We start from the raw sequence: 21856 nt of genomic DNA on the forward strand, positions 1-21856 counted from the left end.
TTATTTATTTATTTATTTTGGTTTCATGTGTGTTTTAATGTTTCCGAAGCGAAGCGAGGGTGGGTCGCTAGTTGTATTTTAATTTTGGAAGGTTTCACTTCTACCACGTGTGAATTGCACACATTTTGTTTTTTTTTTTCATAAATTAACAAATATTATTGCAAATCACCACAAAACCCATAATCGATAGCTTTTGACCTAAGCTACAATCAAACATTAAATCTACAACTCTATGTCTGTTAGTTTAAGAGTTATTGTCATTTAAACGAGCAGCGCTTACCGCGTGTTGGTCTTCATTACTTGAGGGGGTTGTTTCTCTATGACGAACGTCGACGTCACCAGCGTGGACAGCAGCCCCGTCACCTGCCACACACGCGCTGCTTCAGTCGCGGTCCCCCACCCTGGTCCCCCGGGGGGGCGCGAGGGGTAAGAGGGCGGGGGGCGTTTTTTTGTTGTTGTTTTTTTCGTTTTTTGGCAGTCGGCTGAACCTCATGTGAGGCTTCCGCGCCTAGAGGTCGCGTGGGGTATGTAGGACTGGACTTCTCTGCACTTATTCAGAACAGACCGCGAGTCCAAGGATGTTTAAGGGCCCTACCCACCAAACGACTCCCACCTGGATTTCCACCTGGTCAGAACCCGGTCCGAAGTAGAGGGGTTCCCGCGGTCAACACTACAGCCAGCCTCGCGGCGCCACCCTAGTCCCCCGGGGGGCCGCGAGGGGGGACGGCAGGTACCTGCTTGCTCATGTCGTCCAGCATCTCGGCGAGGTGCGGCTGGCGGAGCTCCACGATGGTCTTGCTGTTGATGCGCGCCACGTTGTTGACCTGCTGGCGCGTGGTCCAGATGAGGTCCGCGAGCAGCTCGCACCACTCCTGGATCGTGTTGAGGTTGGACTGCATCGGGACCCCGTTGCCGCTCAGCTGTTGCTCCCTTTTCCATCTGATACAGAATATAATAAATATGTAATACAAATTTGGTAGGCGACGGCCCCTAGCATTGCTGAAGTCCATGGGCGACCTTTGCACGTGTGTTATTACAAAATTCAATTATTAAATTTGTATGTTAAAAGGTGTAGGTTAAATTTTATTAATAAAAAATAATTAACTATTAAAGGTTAAACGCGATGAATGATTTATACGTAACGCGTTATAAGAGGTCGTAAAAACGCGTTATACGGGAATACACATATAACGCGGAACCAATCTACAGCGTTATAGGGGGAATTATTGTATTTTCAAAATTAACCACAAATAACACTTCTTTTTTTTATTGCCCCTGTAGGCAGACGAACATAGGGCCCACCTGATGGTGAGTGGTTACCGTCGCCCATAGAACCTCAGCAATGCCAGGGGCAGAGCCGAGCCGCTGCCTACTGTTAAACTATACCTACCCTCTTTTGATTAGAAATAAACGTAAACGAATTTCAGTTATTTTTTTGTTTTGCTCACGGGTGCTCACGGGTACTCACTTGATGAGCTCATCGTCCAGCACCTGGCTCTGCAGCTGTCGTAGATTCGTGATGTTCTCCTTCATGTGGTCCACCAGCTCCATTTGAGATTGAGTGATCTGCGCCACCTGTTGTGCGTAATGGAATTTTTTTATTATTGCACCGGCCACAGGAGTCCTTGGACACCACGGCGCGTATACCGAGGTTCATGTTGATGTATTCATCTTTCATGTTCATTTATGATCACTTATATTATGTAACTCTTTATATGTATATATAATTCTACTGTACGTGTGAATGTCACTGAACTCCTAAACAGCTGGACCGATTTGAATGATTTTTTTCTGTATGGCGCCCTGGATGGTTTAGATACACAAATCAGCCCGGCAGGTGGCGCTGTTGACGGTATCTAGGTTATTTATATATATACGGCACCTGAACGGATCGACTTGAATGAATTTTTGCTGTACGTTTGTCAGGTCCGCTGGTAATAATATAATTATAATACCATTATTGTAATGGTATTATGGTAATTATAATATTTTGTATTCAAGTTTAACAATATTTGCTATGTGTATGTGCTTTACTATAATTCTCATGTTGTATTTGTTATTTTAGCTGTTCCACACACATTCATCACTTTTAATTATTATTCTCATAATCCTCTCGTAGGTCTGCTGGAAGAGATTTCTTAAAGAAATAAGCAGTGCCTTTGTACATAAATTTCCTATTACTCTGTATTCTTCTTTTTTGTGTGTACATAAATAAATAAATAAAATAATAATAATTGTCAAAATTTCCCTAAACGACAAAGGTAGTTTGAAAGACATCGCTTTTAACGATAAGTCGGCCTATTGTACCAATCACACTCATCAGCTGACTTATTTACTAAGGGGGGACACGGAGGATGCTGGTCCCCCGGGCTCCGTTTTTTTTTATTGCCCTTGTAGGCAGACGAGCGTACGGCCCACCTAATGGTGAGTGGTTATCGTCGCCCATGGACTCCAGCAATACCGCTTAATACTCTCCACGAGCCTCGTCTGAAGAAGGACATGTCATAGCGCTCGGAACACCGTGGAGGGGAGCTCATTCTATAGCCGGATGGTACGTGGCAAAAAAAGATCTTTGGAAACGCACTGTGGATGAACGCAGCGGTTCCAGATAATATGGATGAACTCTGTTCCGATGGTGGGAGGTGCGATAAGGGAATCTTCTCGAACAATTCCTCAGAGCACTCCCCGTGGAACATACGGTACAAAATACAGAGGGAACGAAGTCCCTCCGCAGACCCAGAGGTACCAAACGTTCCGCGCCCTCGCTCACCAGCGCGTTGAGTTTCCTCTCCGTGTCCTCGATCTGTCCACGCAGACACGCCACCAGGTCGCGGCGCTCGCTGGTCACCGTCTGCTGCTGGAGGTAGTTCATGTGACCTGACAACATCAGACAATAAAACAATAGGGTATCCAACAAGCCACTTGGGTGGGGCAGCCGTTGTAACTATATATTTTTTTTATGATTGAAAGATTACTGGTGACCCAGAGGCCTTTCCAGTTTCACCAGGACATGTGGGCGAGCAAGGGCTCAGCCAGGAGGGGTGGGATTTGCTAACAGCTGCCCGAGCGCCTCCGAAGGAGACCTAACAACTCAAGAGCAGCTGCTTCGCGAATGAATCTACTACCGGATCGGAATCGCGACCCGCTGAGAAGATCCGGCGAGAAACTCAGTGGGCTGATGCATGGGTTAGGTTGTACGTCGCCCTCTTTGTAGAGTTCGAGGAGTACGGTTACCGAGTAACTATACTGAGACGTTAGAACTTATATCTCAAGGTGGGTGGCGCATTTACGTTGTACATGTCTATGGGCTCCAGTAACCCCTTAACACCAGGTGGGCTGTGAGCTCGTCCACCCATCTAAGCAACAAAAAAAATAATAATGAAGTAGCAAATCTTGGCTCTCACCTTTGTTCTTCAAGCACTCGTGGTACTGCAGAGACAGGGATTCAATATTGGCCTGGAGGCTGCGGATTTCCTCGCCGGCTATGTTCACCTTCTGCCTTACAGTCTGCAGGCCCGTGATCAGCTGCAACAAACGTGCGGACCCTTAGCAGAAGTTGAGCTGAGAGAAAATAGTGTTTTTTTTTTTATTTGATAATTGTGTGATTTGATTAGCTTCAGACGTATACAATGAATGACATGTATGCTTGTAACGAAATCTTTGAACATGATTTTGACCCCCTTCAAAACGTCGGATTAACTCGAAATTTGGTATACTTATTAAGGACCGATGATAATTCAATATTAAAAAAAAAAAAAATTATTCAACATTATTCAACATGCTAGTGCATCAGAGTGCACATTGGCGTACCTCGCTGTACTTCCTCTCGGTGTGGGGCTGGGCCACGTACGGAGTGCCCATCGCGTTCTGTATGACCTCCATCTCTAAGGCGAGACAACGCCTCATGTAAGCGTACAACTCCTGGGGGGCGTGACTGGAACACGAACGAGCAACTGTTTGTCCATCGTCGACCATGGCTATGGCGGTCCCCACTTCCAAAGCCTATGGCAGCGGTCGGGAAGCCGGGATAAATTACCCCAAATGGGGTAAAATGAATGTGTGTGGGGGGGGGGGAAGTAAAAATGAAACTTTTGTGGGCAAAAACTATATATCGACGCTTGAAAGGCAAACTAACTGCTGACTAGGCGAGCGACAATGCGTGAACTTTACAGTAGACTAATTTAAAGTTGAAATATCTGAAAACAAAATTTCTTTTAACGAATCTAGCTGTAGTAGAATCTGGCTAGTAGTTGTATGATTGAAATTATTTTAAATATTTTTTTTTTTGCGCATCGAATATGGTTATTGCCTCTCATTTATGTACAAAGCAGTTATTGTCGCTTAGTCACGTTTGCCTTTCAAGCGTCGATACATTAAAGTGAAACTTCTTTAGAATCGTTGTGATTTAAAATTTTCATGGGGGCTATAATATGAAAGATGCTAAAAAGACGCTATTTCGTTTTTTTTTGCTCTTCGCCATCGGGTAATATCAGCTTACATAAAAATATTTTGGGGCAATAATTAAAAAAGTTCCCCGACCGCTGGTCTATGGGGACCGGGGGATCGCTCACCCCAGCAATGCCAAACAAAGGTGTTAGGATATAAAAGCATGATTTGTTGACAGATCTCACTATCAAACTGACTCGCGACCTGGCGCTTTGTGGTTTGGGTTTGAGTAGTGTTCATGACGATGGTGAAGAAGAAACCACGCATGATGCGTTATTTTTAATCGTTATTATATAATTACTTGCAAAATACATTATATTAACAAAAGTGATGCGTGTCATTCGACTGTTTGAGGAATTACGAATTCTTAGGATGCGGGCGCATCCTCCTCCCCTGCCTTCCCCCGTCCCCTCTCTCGCCCTGAACGTAGCGAACAAGTCGATACAAATCACACTAAACACTTTGAGGCTTGAGGTCGACGTCTCAAATGTTTGAGGTTGAAGTTACACGACTTCTGCTACATACAAATAGCATATACAACATTCGTGAGCATGTGTCAAACGTTTCCTTAGAACAACGCACGTGTCTGTCTACTTCTCATCCTTATAATCTTTTGACCTTGAACCGGTAGACCTGTAAGACTACTACGCGAGTACCTGTACTGCATGTGGAAGTTCTTCGCCGCTTCGAGGAGCTTCATCTTCGTAACGAACATGTCCGGGGACAGCATCAGATCGGCGTTCGTCTGGATCTCCTGGACAAGTTCGTTGACGAACGAACGCTGCTGGTCTTCCGGCTCCGCGGTCCTGGCGTCACCACAAAATTACATAGCTGTGGCGCTTAACGACAGCGCGGGCCGTCTCTTGGCGCTAACAAACAATATACGGTAGGCAGCGGCTTGGCTCTGCCCCTGGCATTGCTGAAGTCCATGGGCGACAGTAACCACTCACCATCAGGTGGGACGTATGCTCGTCTGCCTACAAGGGCAATAAAAAAAATCGACCAGCGTAATTGCACCAGTAATTACGCAAATTATAGATGTCGGCGCAACGTCACTGTCTAGTTAACTAAGGTTGGTTAAAGTTACCTATTTCCTTGTTACTTTACAGTTACGCATATAAATAATTGTTTAAGACTGTATTCAAGAGAATTCATGACTAAGCTACCCCCACTGTTCTACTATAAACACGAGTGACTATTGTCGCACAAGACATTTCGACTCGAGCAACCGACCGAGGCGGAGCTCAGAGCCTAAAACTGCGGTACTTGAAGACAAATATTTTTTCTGTATGGAAACTAGAGACATCTTGTAGCGGATGCGCCTAAACTTGTTGTTGTTAAAAGTAAAGCATTTAATTATTATAAAATATAACAACCCGTTATTTGTATATATCTATTACGGTTTTTTTTAGGAAATCTTAGAGTATCGCGGGTATCTGCTGGATGCAAGCAGCGCAAGACCGATCTTTGTGACGTGGCTTGAGGGATAGGCCTATGTCCAACAGTGGACGTCTGTGGAAATAGAATGGCGTAGCCACGCCAACTATCGGTTTCACGTGCGATAGATGTTTCACATCAAAAAGCACTAGAGGAAAATCGAGCTTTGTTCAGTTTTTTTTAATGATAAATTGTGTCTTTTAGAAATCATATTTAAATACGAATTACACATTGATGTTATATTATTTATTTTCTTTCAATAAAAAAAAAATGTTTATGTTTAAGTTTATTATTGAAAACACGAATAAAACAATGATTTTCTGAAAATTAATCGTAGCTAGATCGATTTAGCGCCCCCGAAATCCCCCTGTATACTAAATTTTATGAAAATCGTTGGAGGCGTTTCCGAGATTCAGATTACATATCCATTTATATACAAGAATTGCTCGTTTAAAGTAACTAGAGGTCCCGCAGTAGTCGAAATTCGACTATAATTGGAATTGTAAGTTGGTACACTATTATGATTGTATTTTATACTTCTATAATCACAAATTTCGCCAAAACTACACTATAAAAAATATAAAATAAAGACAAACAATATTTAATCTATTCTCAATTTGACCACAGACGTCAAGAACAATAGTTTGACAACAAATAGTATGCATGCGTGTGTGCGTCAAATACATGGTATGTAGTGTGTGTAATGTTTTCTTTATTGATTTAATGTATCTTTCATGCATTATTTTTAAAAAAAATTAGTATTGTGCACTCCTTCTCTATATCTATATCTATACTAATATTATAAAGAGGAAAGATTTGTTTGTTTGTTTGTTTCGAATAGGCTCCGAAACTACTGGACCGATTTGAAAAATTCTTTTTCCATTAGAAGCCGACATTGTCCCTGATGAACATAGGCTACTTTTTTTTCATTTTTTTTTATTTTATTTTTTTGGTTTCATGTGTGTTTTAATGTTTCCGAAGCGAAGCGAGGGCGGGTCGCTAGTTCTCTATAAGTGTGGAAAATTTCATACTCCTCCGTCCGCGCAATTTTCGTAAAAAGGGATACAAAGTTTTTGCTTCACGTATTAATATATAGATAATATATGATTCACGTAAAATCAAAAGGCACTCACCATATTCTGCTCTCGATCCAAGACGCCAAACAATGCCTCACTTCGATCGGGAAATGATCCACGTATATCATTCGTACCTTAAATAATAAAAACGGAATGTTGCAACGTCGGATTGGACACCGGATTTACTGGTGGTAGGACCTCTTGTGAGTCCGCGCGGGTAGCTACTACCGCCCTGCCTATTTCTGCCGTGAAGCAGTAATGCGTTTCGGTTTGAAGGATGGGGCAGCCGCTGTAACTATACTGAGACCTTATAAATCATATCTCAAGGTGGGTGCCGGCGTTTACGTTGAAGATGTCTATGGGCTCCGGTAACCACTTAAAACCAGGTGGGCTGTGAGCACGTCCACACACCTAGGCAATAAAAAAAAACACCGTTTTGGTTCAAGTGGGTTCAACCGCCACCACCAGAAGCAATCAAGCATCCCAGTTTGAAGGTCTGGTTGTACTAATGGCTTCCTACAGACACAGCCCACTGAGTTTCTCGCCGGATCTTCTCAATGAGTCATGTTTCGGATTCGATATTAGATTCTGCGAAGCACTGCTTAGCAATGTCCTCAGGTTTGAGCATCGTGAGTTCGCCTACTCACGTTGGCATGATCCTCTAGATTATCAGCTTAGGTAAGAACAAATAATCTATACAATTAAATAAAATTGGAGTGTCTGTTTGTAATAACAAACTCACCACTTTTTACTAAATGCCTATGTATGTCTGTCTGTCTAATTGTTCTGGCTAATCTCTGGAACGGCTGAACCGATTTTGACGGGACTTTCACTGATAGGTAGCAGAGGATATAAGGAGTGACTTAGGCTACTTTTTTTAGACTTCGCCCCGCGGCGTCACCCACGGCACAACAATGACCGAGGGTCTCAGCTATCAATAATAACAAAAACCCTATAAAACTTATTCGATTCATTTAGGCACCAAAAAACGGGCACTCCGATTTTGAAAAACTTCGGGCTGCGTTAATTACTTTTGTTCTTCTGCGAATCTCCTCATTCCTGAACCGATTCAGCAACAGAATGAAGGTAGTCGAAAACTTTTAAGGCTTATCCATGAGTGCGGCGTTCAGAAAACTGATCTGAGCGTATTTTCAAGGTCATTGCACTCGGTTCGTGGAAAAAAATTAAAATAGTTTGTGAAATAATAGTATTATGACGTTAGCAGAACGAAAGCGTGCCGCGGTCTAAAAATATCTGAGGCAACGACCCCAAAATTTCATTATGGCACTGACAACGTCAAAACCTTGAAGAGCTAATGAAAATGTTTACGGACTTTTTGGCGGGAACGCGAGGAGTGAAGTTTTGTGATTTGTTCTATTTTGTCTATTTAGTGTTTCTTCAGGTTTAAATGTGTAATACCGGTGGTTTATTAACTGTCTAATATCTGTGAAAGTGCACCAATGTGGGAAAATGAAACAAAGCCGTTGGACGTAACCTCTTGAGATCCACCAAAAAGTCTCAGTACCAATAACCAACATTTTACTGAGATTATTTTACTAGATGTCTATGGGATCCGATAACAACTTAGCACCAGGTGGGCTGTGAGCTCAACCAACTATCTATGCAATAAAAATGAAATAAAAAAACATGAGTTCAATTTTTTTTCTACTACCTAATCGTTGGTAGATTAAGGGCTATTTCAACTTCAAGCGGGTAGACCTGAGAGAATTTGCTAACACTGGCCCTACCAAGAGCAGCGCTGGATCCACCACCGGATCCGAATCGCGACCTACTGAGAAGATCCGGTGAGAAATTCAGTGGATTTGCAGTAAGACTGCTCCACCCCCCAAAGTAACAATAATAATTCATTTATTTGTATAGAATGCAGGTACAAGTATGGTCTTAGTATAAAATATATTCAATCCCACTACATTCTGCCTAATGGCATACAAATTTGAAGGAGAAAGTTACAGCTAATTTAAACTATATAGGAATTAAGATAAATTTAAGAATGAGATCACAAAAAGTTTATTATTAAAATTGAGATCTTAACAAGGAGAGTGTTACAATTCATTATTTAGGAAATTGGTAACAGAGTAATAACACTTCTTTAATAACAGCGAAGACAGGAGTAATTTAATTTCCTTAAAGGCTGATCCTTTATACTATTCGGCAATTTGTTGAATATAATAGGAACCATACCAATAACGTTTTTTTTCAGCAATGCAGTCTTAAATTGACCTGTACACAATAAATTCTTATATTTTGATCTCGGACTGTCCACTCCCTAACCACCAGGACATATTCCTTACCTTTTGAAGGCACTCGGGGGGCAGCTGCTGCGCTCGCGTCCACAGCGTCATTGTGGAATCTAAAACAAACACATAGCATCAGAAATATTACCTTTTTTTTTAATAACTGGGAACTAACTGGAACGGTAAGCAGCGGCTTGCCTTTGCCCTTGACATTGCTGAAGTCCATGGGCGACGGTAACCACTCACCATCAGGCGGGCCGTATGCTCGTCTGCCTTCAAAGGCAATAAATGTATATATACTGGGTGTTATGAGACCTCTTCCGAAAACGAAGACAGACGATAGTACTAATGAGACCTTTGATGATGGGACGGAAGAAAAAATGTAACCTAATTTAAAAAAAACATTTTTTAAACGTTTTATTAGCATTATTCACGTTCCGTCATGTTAATACAGCTAAATGAAAGTATAGTTTCATAAAAAATACATTACTTTACTAAATAAATAAAAAATAAAAAACTAATCACTCAGTTGTCCGGCTCCAAATTCGGATTCCATGTTACGGTGTACCAACTAGCTGTACCCATCCGCTTCGCTGGGCATTTAAAATTAACATTATTATTTCTCACCCCCATAAACATTCTCATCATTAACGCCCCCGCAACTGGTGTAGGGAGTCCAACACTCATATAAATATTAGCCTATCAATTAAGTACATGTATTTTCTACATGGATACCAAGTTTCAAGTCAATCGGATGCACGGTTCAGTAGTTATATAATGGAACATCCGTAAAAACCACCTTAGATTTATATATTAGTATAGAAGTATAGATATATACACAATAAACAGCCAATGGAAGAGAAAACAAACATGTTCATCATATAACGTTTGGCCTGATGTGGAAATCGAACCCACAACCCTTGAGGCAACAGTCAAGGCCGCTAACCACTGCACCACCGAGTCGGTCAATACGAACAGAATACAAAACGAACATATTCCGTTCACAATATAAATTTATTAATATATTAGTTCCAGCTCCATCAAACCGAGACTGATATTACCGTTTTATGTCAAATATGGGCACAGTGGTGGTACCTAGCTGTGTGGTCTCACAAAGAGCCTTCCCACCAGTAAACTAATACAACCTAATTTACAATGTACAACAGATTTTTACGATATTTTTGCCAAATAGCAATAATGGATACCTGCAATGAAGCTCTGTGGGCTATTTTACAGCACAACTCAGACTTCAAGCTTATACTGGAAGGTGTGTCTCATTTACATTATGATGCCTATGGGTTTCAGACAGCAATCAAAAACCATCTAGTGCCATGTTTCCCAACGGCCCACAAGAGGGCAATTTGATAATTAAGGGATGGCAATCGCACTAAATTAACATAGAAAATCTGTATGAAGTAAAATTATTTTGAATTTGAATTCTAGTTTTTTATTATATGTTTTGAAATATTACTTATTGTGTTTTGATAACAATTTCATAGTGATTTCTTCCTAAAACTTGTCATTTGTGTTTCTTGAGTGAACAAATAAATTTTTAATGTTAAAAATTATGTATGGGGGGTATAAGCATTTTAGAAATGTTAACATGGGGCATGACACAAAAAAAGTTGGGAAACACTGATCTAGTGCGATTATATAAACTATATATATAGTACCTACTTCAGTATTCACGAGTAATAGACATAATTAACACAAATTTTACGGTTTAATATAAAAATCTCTCAACACGAGAGCTGTACAGTATTCGAAACTGTCTAAAATAACTTATTAACTGGAAAAAAAACATTGTGACATTAAGCCGTTTAAGCAATTTTAATTATACCTCAAATAAGCATACGGAAAAGAGGTTATCTGAAGACAGAATAACAAAATCAAATGTACAATCTTTCTTCGAGTTTAATAAGAGCCATAATAAACTATGTGGGTAGCTTCAAAATCATTTACCTGGAAATTCGTAAAGTAAGGAAATAATAATATTAGGGTATTATTTTTCTGTAACTAACTGCTATACTTACTATTTTAAATACAGGACGGTTTGATTTAAAGATGTCCTTAGAAGATTTCGTTCCTGGAACCGATAAATATACAAATTAGATTAAATTTTTAGTTTTAGGATTACCGAATATTTCTTAGCTGTTTCAACGATGATCGCTACTGGTTATAAAATCAATGGAACCCAGTATTGTTTTTTTTTAAGAGCAACGCATTTTCTAATTTCCAGTAAGAACTGTAGACACCATATGTATTGTCGGAGTATGAAAACAAACTAGAGAGAGGGTAGACACATTTGCATGCTCCTAACATTCCTACCCTCACTCTTTCCACAATATCCGACCTAGACACATTTGCATGCTCCTAACATTCCTACCCTCACTCTTTCCACAATATCCGACCCAAACACTATCTTTCACACAAATCACAAACGCATCAAATTTTTGATAGTAATCGTAGGCAAACAAGCATATGACCCACTTGATGGTGAGTGTACGTCGCTCATAGATGTCAGTGATGCCCATACACGGCACCAAGCGGTTGCCTTTTTTTTTTTAGATGGGTAGACGAATTCACTGCCCACCCGGTGTTAAGTGGTTACTGGAGCCTAGACATCTATAACGTAAATGCGCCACCCACCTTGAGATATGAGTTCTAAGCAAGTATAGTTACAACAGCTGCCCCACCCTTCAAACCGAAACGCATTACTTCTTCACGTCTGAAATAGGCACGGTGGTGGTACCTACCTGTGCGGACTCACAAGAGGTCCTACCACCAATAATTACACAAATATCTACTGTAACACCAATTTTACAAACAACTTTTTTTTTTATCTCATTATGTTTAAATAAAACTAAATTTAATAATATTAGTAGTGAGTAATAATAATAGTCATATTATTGGTTATTTCATTAAGTATAGACTATTTACTTATATAGACTGTAAGTTTTCAGTTTGGAATGGAAAATTTGATTTTTCATTAATTGCATTATGACTTTAGAACCTATTAGTTTTTATCATAACCTGTATTGATCATTAAAAACTAAAAATAACTAGCATAAAGTTATCAACACGCTAAATAGCATGACAATAATGTAACTCGATGAATTATTTACCTTGTTATTCAATGAAATTGCTTTGAATGTAATAAATTAACAATTTTAATCCTAAGATTGACTATTACGCGGTATCCGAAAAAATAATCAAGCGGAACTTTACTGTTTGCAAGTTCGAAAAAGGAACACTTTTTTTAAAATCCAGGGTAGCACCGATCTCACGTTGTCTTCCGTCCGGGACTAAAGCCCTTGAATTTTACCTGCTGTATCGAGCGGACCCGCAATAACTCCCGTTCCCGTCCGTAGCAAATTCCAAGAATTTTGACGTTGTTACACACATACAAGCGTCGCACAGCACGTTTCCCACGCACACAAACGTGAAAACTTTAATTTTAGCTGTATCAACAAGTTTGACCTTTGCCTGTGTGTACTTACTTTTAGAAAAAAACAAAAGTTAGTTTTTATTTACGACACTAGTATTTCACATTATAAAACGGTGCATAAGATAATTACGATCTTTTTGTCCACGTAGATGACACTTTAATCTGATAATGAAGCTAGAATGAGACAAAACAAACTGAATTCATTTCTGAATTCAAGGAAATTCGTGCAAAAAATAACTCCCCTCCCTACACCGGCTGGGTAATTGACAATTTGACATTTGAAGGGATGTCAACCTAAAAACTTATTTCTGATATTTTTAAGTAAAGATTTTCAGTTTTACGTTACAGAAGTATGTTGACTATGAACATCACAGCTAATGCTGAAAATGGTATTGAAATGGCTTAAATTTTTATTGCACTTCAAAAGGAATTTAACAATTCGAATAAACACTAAATTATCGCGTTGATTTTCTTCATTTTTGATTCAATATTTTTCTGCGGTTAGCTAGGAAGTTATTTAGAACTCATTTTGATTTTTCTATAAATTAAAATGGCTGACTAAATTTTTTTTACAACAAACAACAATTGCAATACTTTCATGTGATGTTCAAAATCCAAATTTATCTGATATTTAAAATAATGTATCCAGGTAATTTACGTTACATGCAAAAAAAAAAAATTTTTAAACGATCTCAAAAATCCCGAAATGCGGCATAATTTTAAGTATAGAAACACTAACGTTTCTAGAATTTTACAATAGATGGCGTTATACCATTTGTCACTTTCCACGCAGAATTTTAGTTCAAATCATATTAAATTCAATCACCTATTGTATTCGTGAAATTGTCTTTGAAATTGTAATGTTGCTGTCAAAATATAAAATCAAAAAACTATGTCAAAATTGTAGCCCACCCAGAATGAAAATAAAATAAAAATGGAAAAACAAACAATGAAAAGGATTAAAATTGTGTAAGGATGTTTGTTTTGTCTTAAAATTTATGCACATACCTAAGCTTTTTATTCGAATATAAGCTTCTTAAAATTCTGTTGCTCATCCAGGCATATAGGTCATGCAATGCATCCGATGCAATACATTCCAACTCCGGTAAGGTAATGGAAGACAGTAACTGTTTATTTTATTAGACTAAATTAAAAGAATTGTGTTTGAGTGGCAGCCGCGTGTTAGAAGATCTGGTAGTACTGTATGCACTTGACGACGCGCTGTGGAGAGTGAGATGAGGACTGCTGGCATGACCTGGAGTGATTTCAAGAAGCAAACGCAAGACAGGGTCAAAAGAGGGCCCTATGTAGCAGCGGGGTACCCTATGATTACAACAACAAATTAAAAGAAAAAGCATGTAGGGTTAATTTCAACTTTGATGGCCACAGACTCCTTTGCTTTCGTAATTTAACAAAAACTAATTCTATATTACAGAATATATTTTTTTGCTTCCAGGCATCCAATGAAATTCCAGTCGACATCATTATCGAATGCAGCGCCCGAATGTAAGATAGTAAAAAACGGAACGCGCCTTCGGTCCAAGTGCTTATACATTTTTTTTGTTTATTCGTTTTCCTGCATCGTACACTAATAATTATATTAGCCTACGTTTTTAATTGCACATATTTAGAAGACCGAGATCATGGCCAACTTGATTTTAAAGGCTTAACGAGACCCACAGATATTATCGCCTTTTTGCTGTCATGTCAGTAACAGTGAGGCTTCACTGCGACTGATGGCGAGCTCACGGGGCTCAGCCTTCGCTGAATCTAGCATCGGATCGGAATCGCGACATATGAATAAGATCCAGCGAGAAACTCAGTGGTAGAGATCGAAATACAACGGCTGCCCCACCCTTGAAACGAGAACACATTACTGCATCGCGGCAGATATATGCGGACGGTGATACCTCCCCAGACGGGCTCACGCTATACCGCGTACATCCAATAGGAATTACGCAGAATTATTTCTGTAGTCCGGTGTTAATAGGGCCATAAATATTATTGACTATTTTTAGTATTTAACATTATAACGATAAGCCGTGAATAATTAGTAGGTAATGGTATAAAAGCGCGCATCACAATGGTATTTTTTTAATTAAAAAGTTTGGAAATGGCATCATCTCAGTTTATTAAAAGTGTCCGCTGAAAGAAAGCCAATCAAGATGGCGCCAATGAAGCAAGTGGAAGGATTTTAAAAACAGCTTAAACTATCCTAATCTCACTTCACTTAAACCCAGCATACTTCGCTCTGTATGAAACTCGGTAATAAAGTCTAAAAGAAAGAGAGGTTATGTACCGAGAGTTTTTACTCATGATAGGACCTCTTGTGATTCCGCGCTGGTGGGTACCACCACCCTGCCTATTTCTGCCGTGAAGCAGTAATGCGTTTAGGTTTGAAGGGTGTAGCAGCCGTTGTAACTATACTTGAGACCTTAGAATTTCTATCTCGGGGTGGGTGGCGCATTTGCGTTGTGGATGTCTATGGGCTCCAGTAACCACTTACACCAGGTGGGCTGTGAGCTCGTCCACCCATCTTCTAAGCAATAAAAAAAAAAAAAAAAGATTGGACTTTTCCAAACAATAGGAACAATCCAAGGTGCCACAGTTACCACTTAAATCTGGAGAAATAACACAAAATGAAATCATTCTTATGTTACGGTTAAATTGTATGTTTTCGAGTTACCGCCAAAACGTCCCTGATTGGATTTCATTATTAACTCCCTCTTGGATATGTTGTCACCATCAATCTCTTCTCAACAGAGCTGCAACGAATAAGCGAGAAGCTTCTGTAGGCGGTGGTTCAATCCCAGATCCCACGTTGCCGCACCTCAAATACGGAATGTTCGCGAAAAAAAATGTCAACAGGTTTGATATTTCTGTCGTTTAACTATATTAATTTTGACGTGATAACGTCTTAAAAAAAATCGATTTTTTTCCCCTACCTATGCTAATAGCCTTAAGAGGCTATTTCAGCTTCACCCTAACGTGTAGATGAGCTCTCGGGGCTCAAATCGGAGTGTCGCTAACACTGACTCTAGCAAGAGTCGTACTTCGGAGAATCTACCACCGGATCGGAAACGCGACCCACTGAGAAGATCCGGCGAGAAACTCAGTGGGCTGTGCCTGTGGGTTAATTTACTCGCTGAGCCCTTCGTCGCAAGCGACGGGTTCGGCGAGGACGGTGACCGGTGCTTGAGGTACCTAAAAGCGCCGCTTATGGATCGGGAGGATAATAATGACGTTTTTAGGACGACGTCGACTGTTTACCATTCGGTCCACAGGATCGGGTATGTCCGGCGGCCACGACAAGAGGGTTTTCGTCATGTCGCCTTCACAAAATAAATCGACGAGCGCCGGCTGCACGCACGAATAAATGTCACGTTCCGCCCGAGTCTGAGCGCGAAGCAAGCTTTCTAATGACATACATACTTAACATAAGTTCACGAACAACTTCCACGGCGAAGGAGTAACATAATGTTGTAATCAAAATCAGAGCCGCAAGATTATAATCTGCGTAATTACTGGGGGTAGGACGTCTTGTGAGTCCGCACGGGTAGGTACCACCGCCCTGCCTAGTTCTGCCGTGAAGCAGTTATGCGTTTAGGTTTAAAAGGCGGGACAGCCGCTGTACTATGAAAACGGAGACTTTAGAACTCTCTCCTCCTTCCTGAGTCGCAATCCTCATGTCTGAGGGTCGTGACCATCTCCTCCCATTGTCCTTCTATGGATGATGTTTCGTCATCTTCCTCTGCTCTCGGCGGTGTGTATGGCGACGTAGACTGTTGTATCCGGAGTGGTGCGGATTAGGTCGGAACAGCGCATTGAATTTTTTGAATCTTTTGCCTGCAATTTTATCAGTTACTATAATTTTTTTAAGTTTGATAGAAGAACTCATGTCTCCAATAAATAAATACCTACTATATTTATTTTTTCAGAATTCAAAATAAAACTGTGATTTCATCTAAAGACGAAAATACGAAAACGTTTCGCGCCCAGGGTGAGTGAAACAGGAGATTTGAGGACAACCAGATTTAGCCGACCCTCTCTTCCTAAAAGTCGATGTGCGATATTTACCAGTGTGTTTAGTGCGAGTTTTTTAACGTTCTCGATAGCGTAAAAGTTAACTCAAATTTGTATGGAGTTGGAACGATTGCCTACGTTTGCCGCTAAGAGTGCTGTATTTTTTAAATTTGAGTTAACTTTAACGCTATCGAGAACGTTAAAAAGCTCGCACTAAGCGCACAGGTCGGGTACTGTAGTGTTCGTTTTCAGATCAACAAACGCGTTCGCCAACTACATGCGTCAAATCGAAAAGCTCCCGCAAGCCGGTAGCGACGAGGAATTTAGGTATCTCTCAGATATACCACGTCGATGTGAAGCCACAGCGCAAACTGCCAATATCCCCAACGCACAGAGCCACGTCGCCTCTGCACAGAAACTACAGGAATAGGAAGCTACACTTGTCACCAAAAAAACGGGCCTCCTTGTTATAAAATGTAGTCGGTGTAGCTGTCTAGCAGTAAACGAAAGGACGCTGTTCCTTGCGAGTCTAGTGCGAGCTTTTTAACTTCTCGATCGCGTAAAAGTTGCTGGAACAGCTTCAAGGAGTTAACTTTAACGCGATCGAGAACGTTAAAATACTCGCACTAAGCACACAGGAGGGTAGAGGTAAAGAGAACTGTCTCGCGGGGGACGAGTCCAGCTGTGAGCGGACGCTACAGATCTAGAGGCCACCACGCAGCGCGGCGTGGCGAATGGCGCGATGTTATTATGGCAGTCATAAGCGGAGCGAAATGTGACAACTCTAACAGTTCAACGTTTTGGCGCCATCTTTGACATAACATTTGACATAACGCCACTCGCTAATATGGAGGGTAGAGGTAAGGAGAGCCGTCTCATATGGGAGAAGCTTGAAAAAGTGTCCCACTTTCAGTAATAAATAACAGTTCAAAAATCCTCCAGAATGGCGCTAGCATAGGCACAGAGTATGATATGAATTGAGCAGTTGTTAACTGATTGAAGTACGCGGAGTTAGGAAATTTAATATATTTAATGACTAGAGTAATTAGTGACAGTGTCATATACAAGACCTGACATGTTTACGTAGCCCAAACTAATTTCGTAAAATTATTGCTGTGGTAAAACGTGGAGACATCGATTGCATTTTCTTATCAGCTTTAAATAAGATACTTTTTGTGATTTTGTAGTGCTTACAGTTCTTTCGTTCTTTTTTATTTCTCTATCTTATCCTAATAACTTTCAGCGCCTTTTTTTAAATTTACCCGGTTGCTACTGTAGCGCCATTGTTATTTAGCAGATTTTAACGGACACTTTTTCACACAGAGACGGTTCTCCTTACCTCTACCCTCCATACACCCTCCATAAAATGAAGTTTCTAGCACAGCTAGAAGTAGCTACGACGACATGCTCACGTGACGTATTTTTTTAATTAGGTATTTTTCCCAATGTTACCGCCCCAACTATGTTTCCTAGTATGGTCCGTAGATGAAAAAAGAATATCATTCGAAAAATTCAGTAGCATTTATTCTTTGAGATGATTCTAGTATTTCTATAATTAAGGCAATGTTCAATGTCGAGGAGTAATTGACTTTATGAATATTGAAAAGTAAACGAACAAAATAAACCCGAGATAAAATCGTTAAAGTCGTTTTAATCATGTCCACGAAGAACAATTTCTCTGTTTCGCGTGCAACATTAATTGTAATTAAAGGTCCGTTTTATTTGGTATCAGCATCACCAGTTCGATGTTTTTATAATTGAATTTCAATTGAGCTTACTCCATTCGAATAGCTTAATTTTTTTTGGTTATGATATTTTTTCCAAATTTTAAATGGCTCTCCTGTAAAATTGAGATAATTTCGCTTAAGCCAAACAGTCTTTCACTCCTCAATATATCTTTGAGAGATCCTGCCTATGACTAGGAATCTCACTCGGATCCCGAATCTGAGTAAGGATGTTGTGATAGCGTCAAATGGTAATCGATATTCATATTTAAAAAAGTCGATTTATCATAGCGATTTGAGAAAAAATATTGGTCCTCAATCTAGTTTAATTTGCTTACTAACTTACCAGTCAACAGACATTGTCCGTACCGATAGTACTATGAGCCTCATCAGCGTCATTAACAGCTTATTTTAGACCCCTATTGGACTGGTGTCTGGTGGTAGGACGTCTTGTGAGGCCGCACGGGTAGGTACCCTGCCTATTTCTGCCGTGAAGCAGTAATGCGTTTCAGTTTGAAGGGCGGGGCAGCCGTTGTAACTATACTGAGACCTTAGAACTCATCTCAAGGTGGGTGGTCGCATTTACGTTGTAGATATCTATGGGCTACAGTAACCACTTAACACGAGGTGGGCTGTGAGTTCGTCCGTCCATCTAAGCAATAAAAAACAATCAAAAAACATGGCCTCCTAGAAGGCACGCCACTTTACACCTTGTTACTGGGTACTTAACTACAAATTGCAAAATGGTCTTTTGTTAGAAAAAATATTCAATGTTCTTCGGAGTGAGACCGATTCCCACCAGCGACTTCAAAATCGTATACCATCTCATCAGCATCTCATCTTTCGCAAGAATAAATAATAGTTTAAAAAAACAAAAAAAAATACGCTTTTATAGAAAATCCAACTACAAAATAGAAAACATTTTTTTATAAATTTGAATTTAAAATAGTGTAAGAGCAAATGACTTTATTGTAAGTGTGGGGTGCATGGTATCAGTAGTCATAAATATTTTATGAACAGATATGAGTAGAAGAGTTATATTGATAATATCCTGAAAAGCTTTTTTACAATAAAATAATTTTTCTAACACTATTATTATTTCAAATTTATTAAAATTTATTTTCTATTTTTTAGTTGGATTCTCTATAAAAGCGTATTTTTTAATGTTTTTTTTAATCTATTAGTTATTTTTCATTTTTTTTTTAATATTGAATTGTCGTCGGTCCATAAGTATACCAAATTTCGATTTAATCCAACGTTTTGAAGGGGGTCAAAATCATTTTCAAAGACTCCGTTACATACATACTAACATACATACGTCTGAAGCTAATAAAGGCGTATTAAAAAGCACGGAATAGATAAATAAGGTTGGAATGGTAATGTAGGCGGGGCAAGCGTGCCCCAGTTATGATTGTACAAACATAACTCGACCGATTCTTTCATTCACCGCGTTTAGTGCGCTTCGGACTACTTTGGCGTACAGATCTCCGCTTTATAGAGCCGTGTTGTGCAATTATAACTTGTAAAACAAAAAATCAGACCTCAAATATAGAGCGAGGAGGTATATCTTTCGATCGGTAAGTCGAAATTACTATTTAATTACAATATTATTTGTCTAAAACATAAAAATATACTGAGCATTATGAAATTCCAAACATTAACAATATTATTGCAGCAAGTTATAAATAGCATACATTGCGCTATGTGTACTCGCCCAATGAACGCAATGACCAAGTCAGCTTCCAATGTACTACATGCATTGCGTTCTCTACACTTCAATCTTTGAAATTTCGGCCTTTGCCCTGATTGGCCGTGGTGCAGTTTGTCGATAGTGAGGTGACCATGTGGTGAAATAAAATCATCGACAGAATTCTCGACTATATTTACATTTGACATGGATATTTTTTGCATTATTTTATATTTAATTAATGATACCTAGTATATTCTTAGTGAGACGTATTTTGAGTAAAATAAATATGTATTATTATTATTGAATTATTATCATTGAATTAAAGTGAAGGTATAATATAAAGGGCATGTAGACCTCTCATTTACGGGTATTTACTATATTGTCTAAGACGTATTAAAATCTAAGTAAAATGCTATTTGACTTATGCAGTAAATTAAAAATTTTAGGTTTCCTAAACTTCGATCAATAATACTACTAGATTCGCGATTAGCGCTTCAAAAACGGCCCGAAAAATAAGACCACAAATAAATTTGTGGTCTTATTTCAAATTAGTATGGTCCAATCATAGCCAACACTAAGACGTCAAAACGCTGCAATGCGCGTTCAAAAACTGAGTAAAAAACCACCGTAACACCAAGGTTTTGGAAGGAATATCTTTTTTTGGTAAATTTATATTATTAAGTGTTTTTCATAAAATAATAAACACAATTATATTGTAAATAAAACACAATTTACGAATATTGTAATTGTTTGGCCAATGTTTGCAACAAGACACCAACTATTGTAACAAACATCACCAATTCTTGAACAGGGAATGCATAGAGTAGTTTTGTTATTTTATAATGTTATTTTTGTTTGTAGATTTCCTAGTAGCCCCTTGTCGCTGTGCACAATGGATATATATTGTCGCGAAAGAAAGAGGAGAAGAAATATACAACTCTTATAAAAATTCTAGAATTGTTCAATGGTGGTGGCAAATCAATGCAAAAAAGTATTAAAAAAACTTTATATGTATGTGTAAATATTTTAAGCGTATATGCTGAAAAGGATTTGTTTTCTGGGGGAAACGAACACAGCCATAAAATAAGCCTAAATTAAACTGATTATAGAAAAATTCATTGATATAAGATTACATTATATTTGTAAAAAAGAAACCGCTCATATAAAAATGACTTCTAAAAGACAGCTTTATAACAAACTGAATCTGTTTAAAGGTAATTAAACCTACATTATTGTTTTAATTACTTCTGTATAAAGAATACGTGGAAAACATGTTTCGTGTTTCCTTTCATATTTTTTTTACTTTATTCAATTTTATTTTTTATCACCTATTTGTTGTAATAGTGGCAATGTAAAATATTATCTACTACTTTTTTGAATCGGTCAAAAATAGTTGCGATCATACAAAACAAACCTAAAACAAATATGTATATTCTGCAACTCTATGTCTTTCAATACTTACTGTGTTCTGAGCATTGAAATGTAATACCAAGAACTACATCTAGTTCCACAATACAATAAGCACGAAATTTTAAACAAATATTTTTAACCTTATAAATTAGGCTTTAAGTATCATTTTAGAATAAATATTTTTGCACTGATGTCTTTTTATGTTCAAGTGACATTTTAAATTTATTCCATAATATTCTTTTTCTGACGAAAGGACCCAAATGCATATATTTTGCAATGGTAATTAAACTTTATGTTTTAGTATTAAGGTTTATAAGAAACTGAAGTCGTTAACATTATTAAACTTT

At 38.9% G+C, this 21856-nt stretch overlaps 2 protein-coding genes and 1 long non-coding RNA gene across 17 annotated transcripts in view; 2 read left to right on the forward strand and 1 right to left on the reverse strand.

Annotated features, from left to right (window-relative positions):
* Stat92E (Signal transducer and transcription activator Stat92E) overlaps window positions 1–12928 on the reverse strand; it is a 36227-nt gene extending 23299 nt beyond the window's left edge. For 5 of the 13 annotated variants that reach the window (XR_016323852.1, XR_016323851.1, XM_089731390.1 and 2 more), the window contains exons 1-11: window positions 12715–12922; window positions 11248–11300; window positions 9272–9330; window positions 7017–7093; window positions 5103–5252; window positions 3811–3934; window positions 3405–3525; window positions 2771–2877; window positions 1469–1575; window positions 735–939; window positions 281–363 (exon numbers count right to left, since the gene is read on the reverse strand). Coding sequence is in view for 11 of the 13 variants with exons in the window: in XM_089731390.1 (XP_089587516.1) it covers window positions 281–363; window positions 735–939; window positions 1469–1575; window positions 2771–2877; window positions 3405–3525; window positions 3811–3934; window positions 5103–5252; window positions 7017–7093; window positions 9272–9322 (1025 nt within the window). In the remaining 2 variants the exon portion in view is untranslated. Of the gene's footprint in view, window positions 1–280; window positions 364–734; window positions 940–1468; window positions 1576–2770; window positions 2878–3404; window positions 3526–3810; window positions 3935–5102; window positions 5253–7016; window positions 7094–9271; window positions 9331–11247; window positions 11816–12339 lie in introns of those variants that run through there. The other 8 variants (XM_089731391.1, XM_089731399.1, XM_089731393.1 and 5 more) reach the window with 7 other exon arrangements.
* Window positions 12929–13537: 609 nt separating this feature from the next.
* On the forward strand, window positions 13538–18642 carry LOC114244427 (uncharacterized). Of its 3 annotated transcripts, none has more exons than XM_028176237.2 (5): window positions 13538–13631; window positions 14119–14205; window positions 15426–15530; window positions 16601–16662; window positions 16938–18642. In XM_028176237.2, the coding sequence occupies exons 1-5, from the start codon at window positions 13597–13599 to the stop codon at window positions 17156–17158; spliced, it is 510 nt and encodes a 169-aa protein (XP_028032038.2). In that variant the 5' UTR covers window positions 13538–13596; the 3' UTR covers window positions 17159–18642. The 3 variants fall into 3 exon arrangements, with proteins under 3 accessions (XP_028032038.2, XP_089587555.1, XP_089587554.1); XM_089731428.1 differs by lacking the exon at window positions 13538–13631 and adding an exon at window positions 13869–14020; XM_089731429.1 differs by lacking the exons at window positions 13538–13631; window positions 14119–14205 and adding an exon at window positions 13662–13767.
* Window positions 18643–20551: 1909 nt separating this feature from the next.
* On the forward strand, window positions 20552–21700 carry LOC149501920 (uncharacterized). Its single transcript, XR_016323861.1, has 2 exons — window positions 20552–20762; window positions 20961–21700. It is a non-coding gene; the product is annotated as an uncharacterized LOC149501920 (long non-coding RNA).
* Window positions 21701–21856: the final 156 nt, after the last annotated feature.

This window comes from Bombyx mandarina, chromosome 11, assembly GCF_030267445.1.
Source record: "Bombyx mandarina strain Sakado chromosome 11, ASM3026744v2".
NCBI classification, from domain to species: Eukaryota; Metazoa; Arthropoda; class Insecta; order Lepidoptera; family Bombycidae; genus Bombyx; species Bombyx mandarina.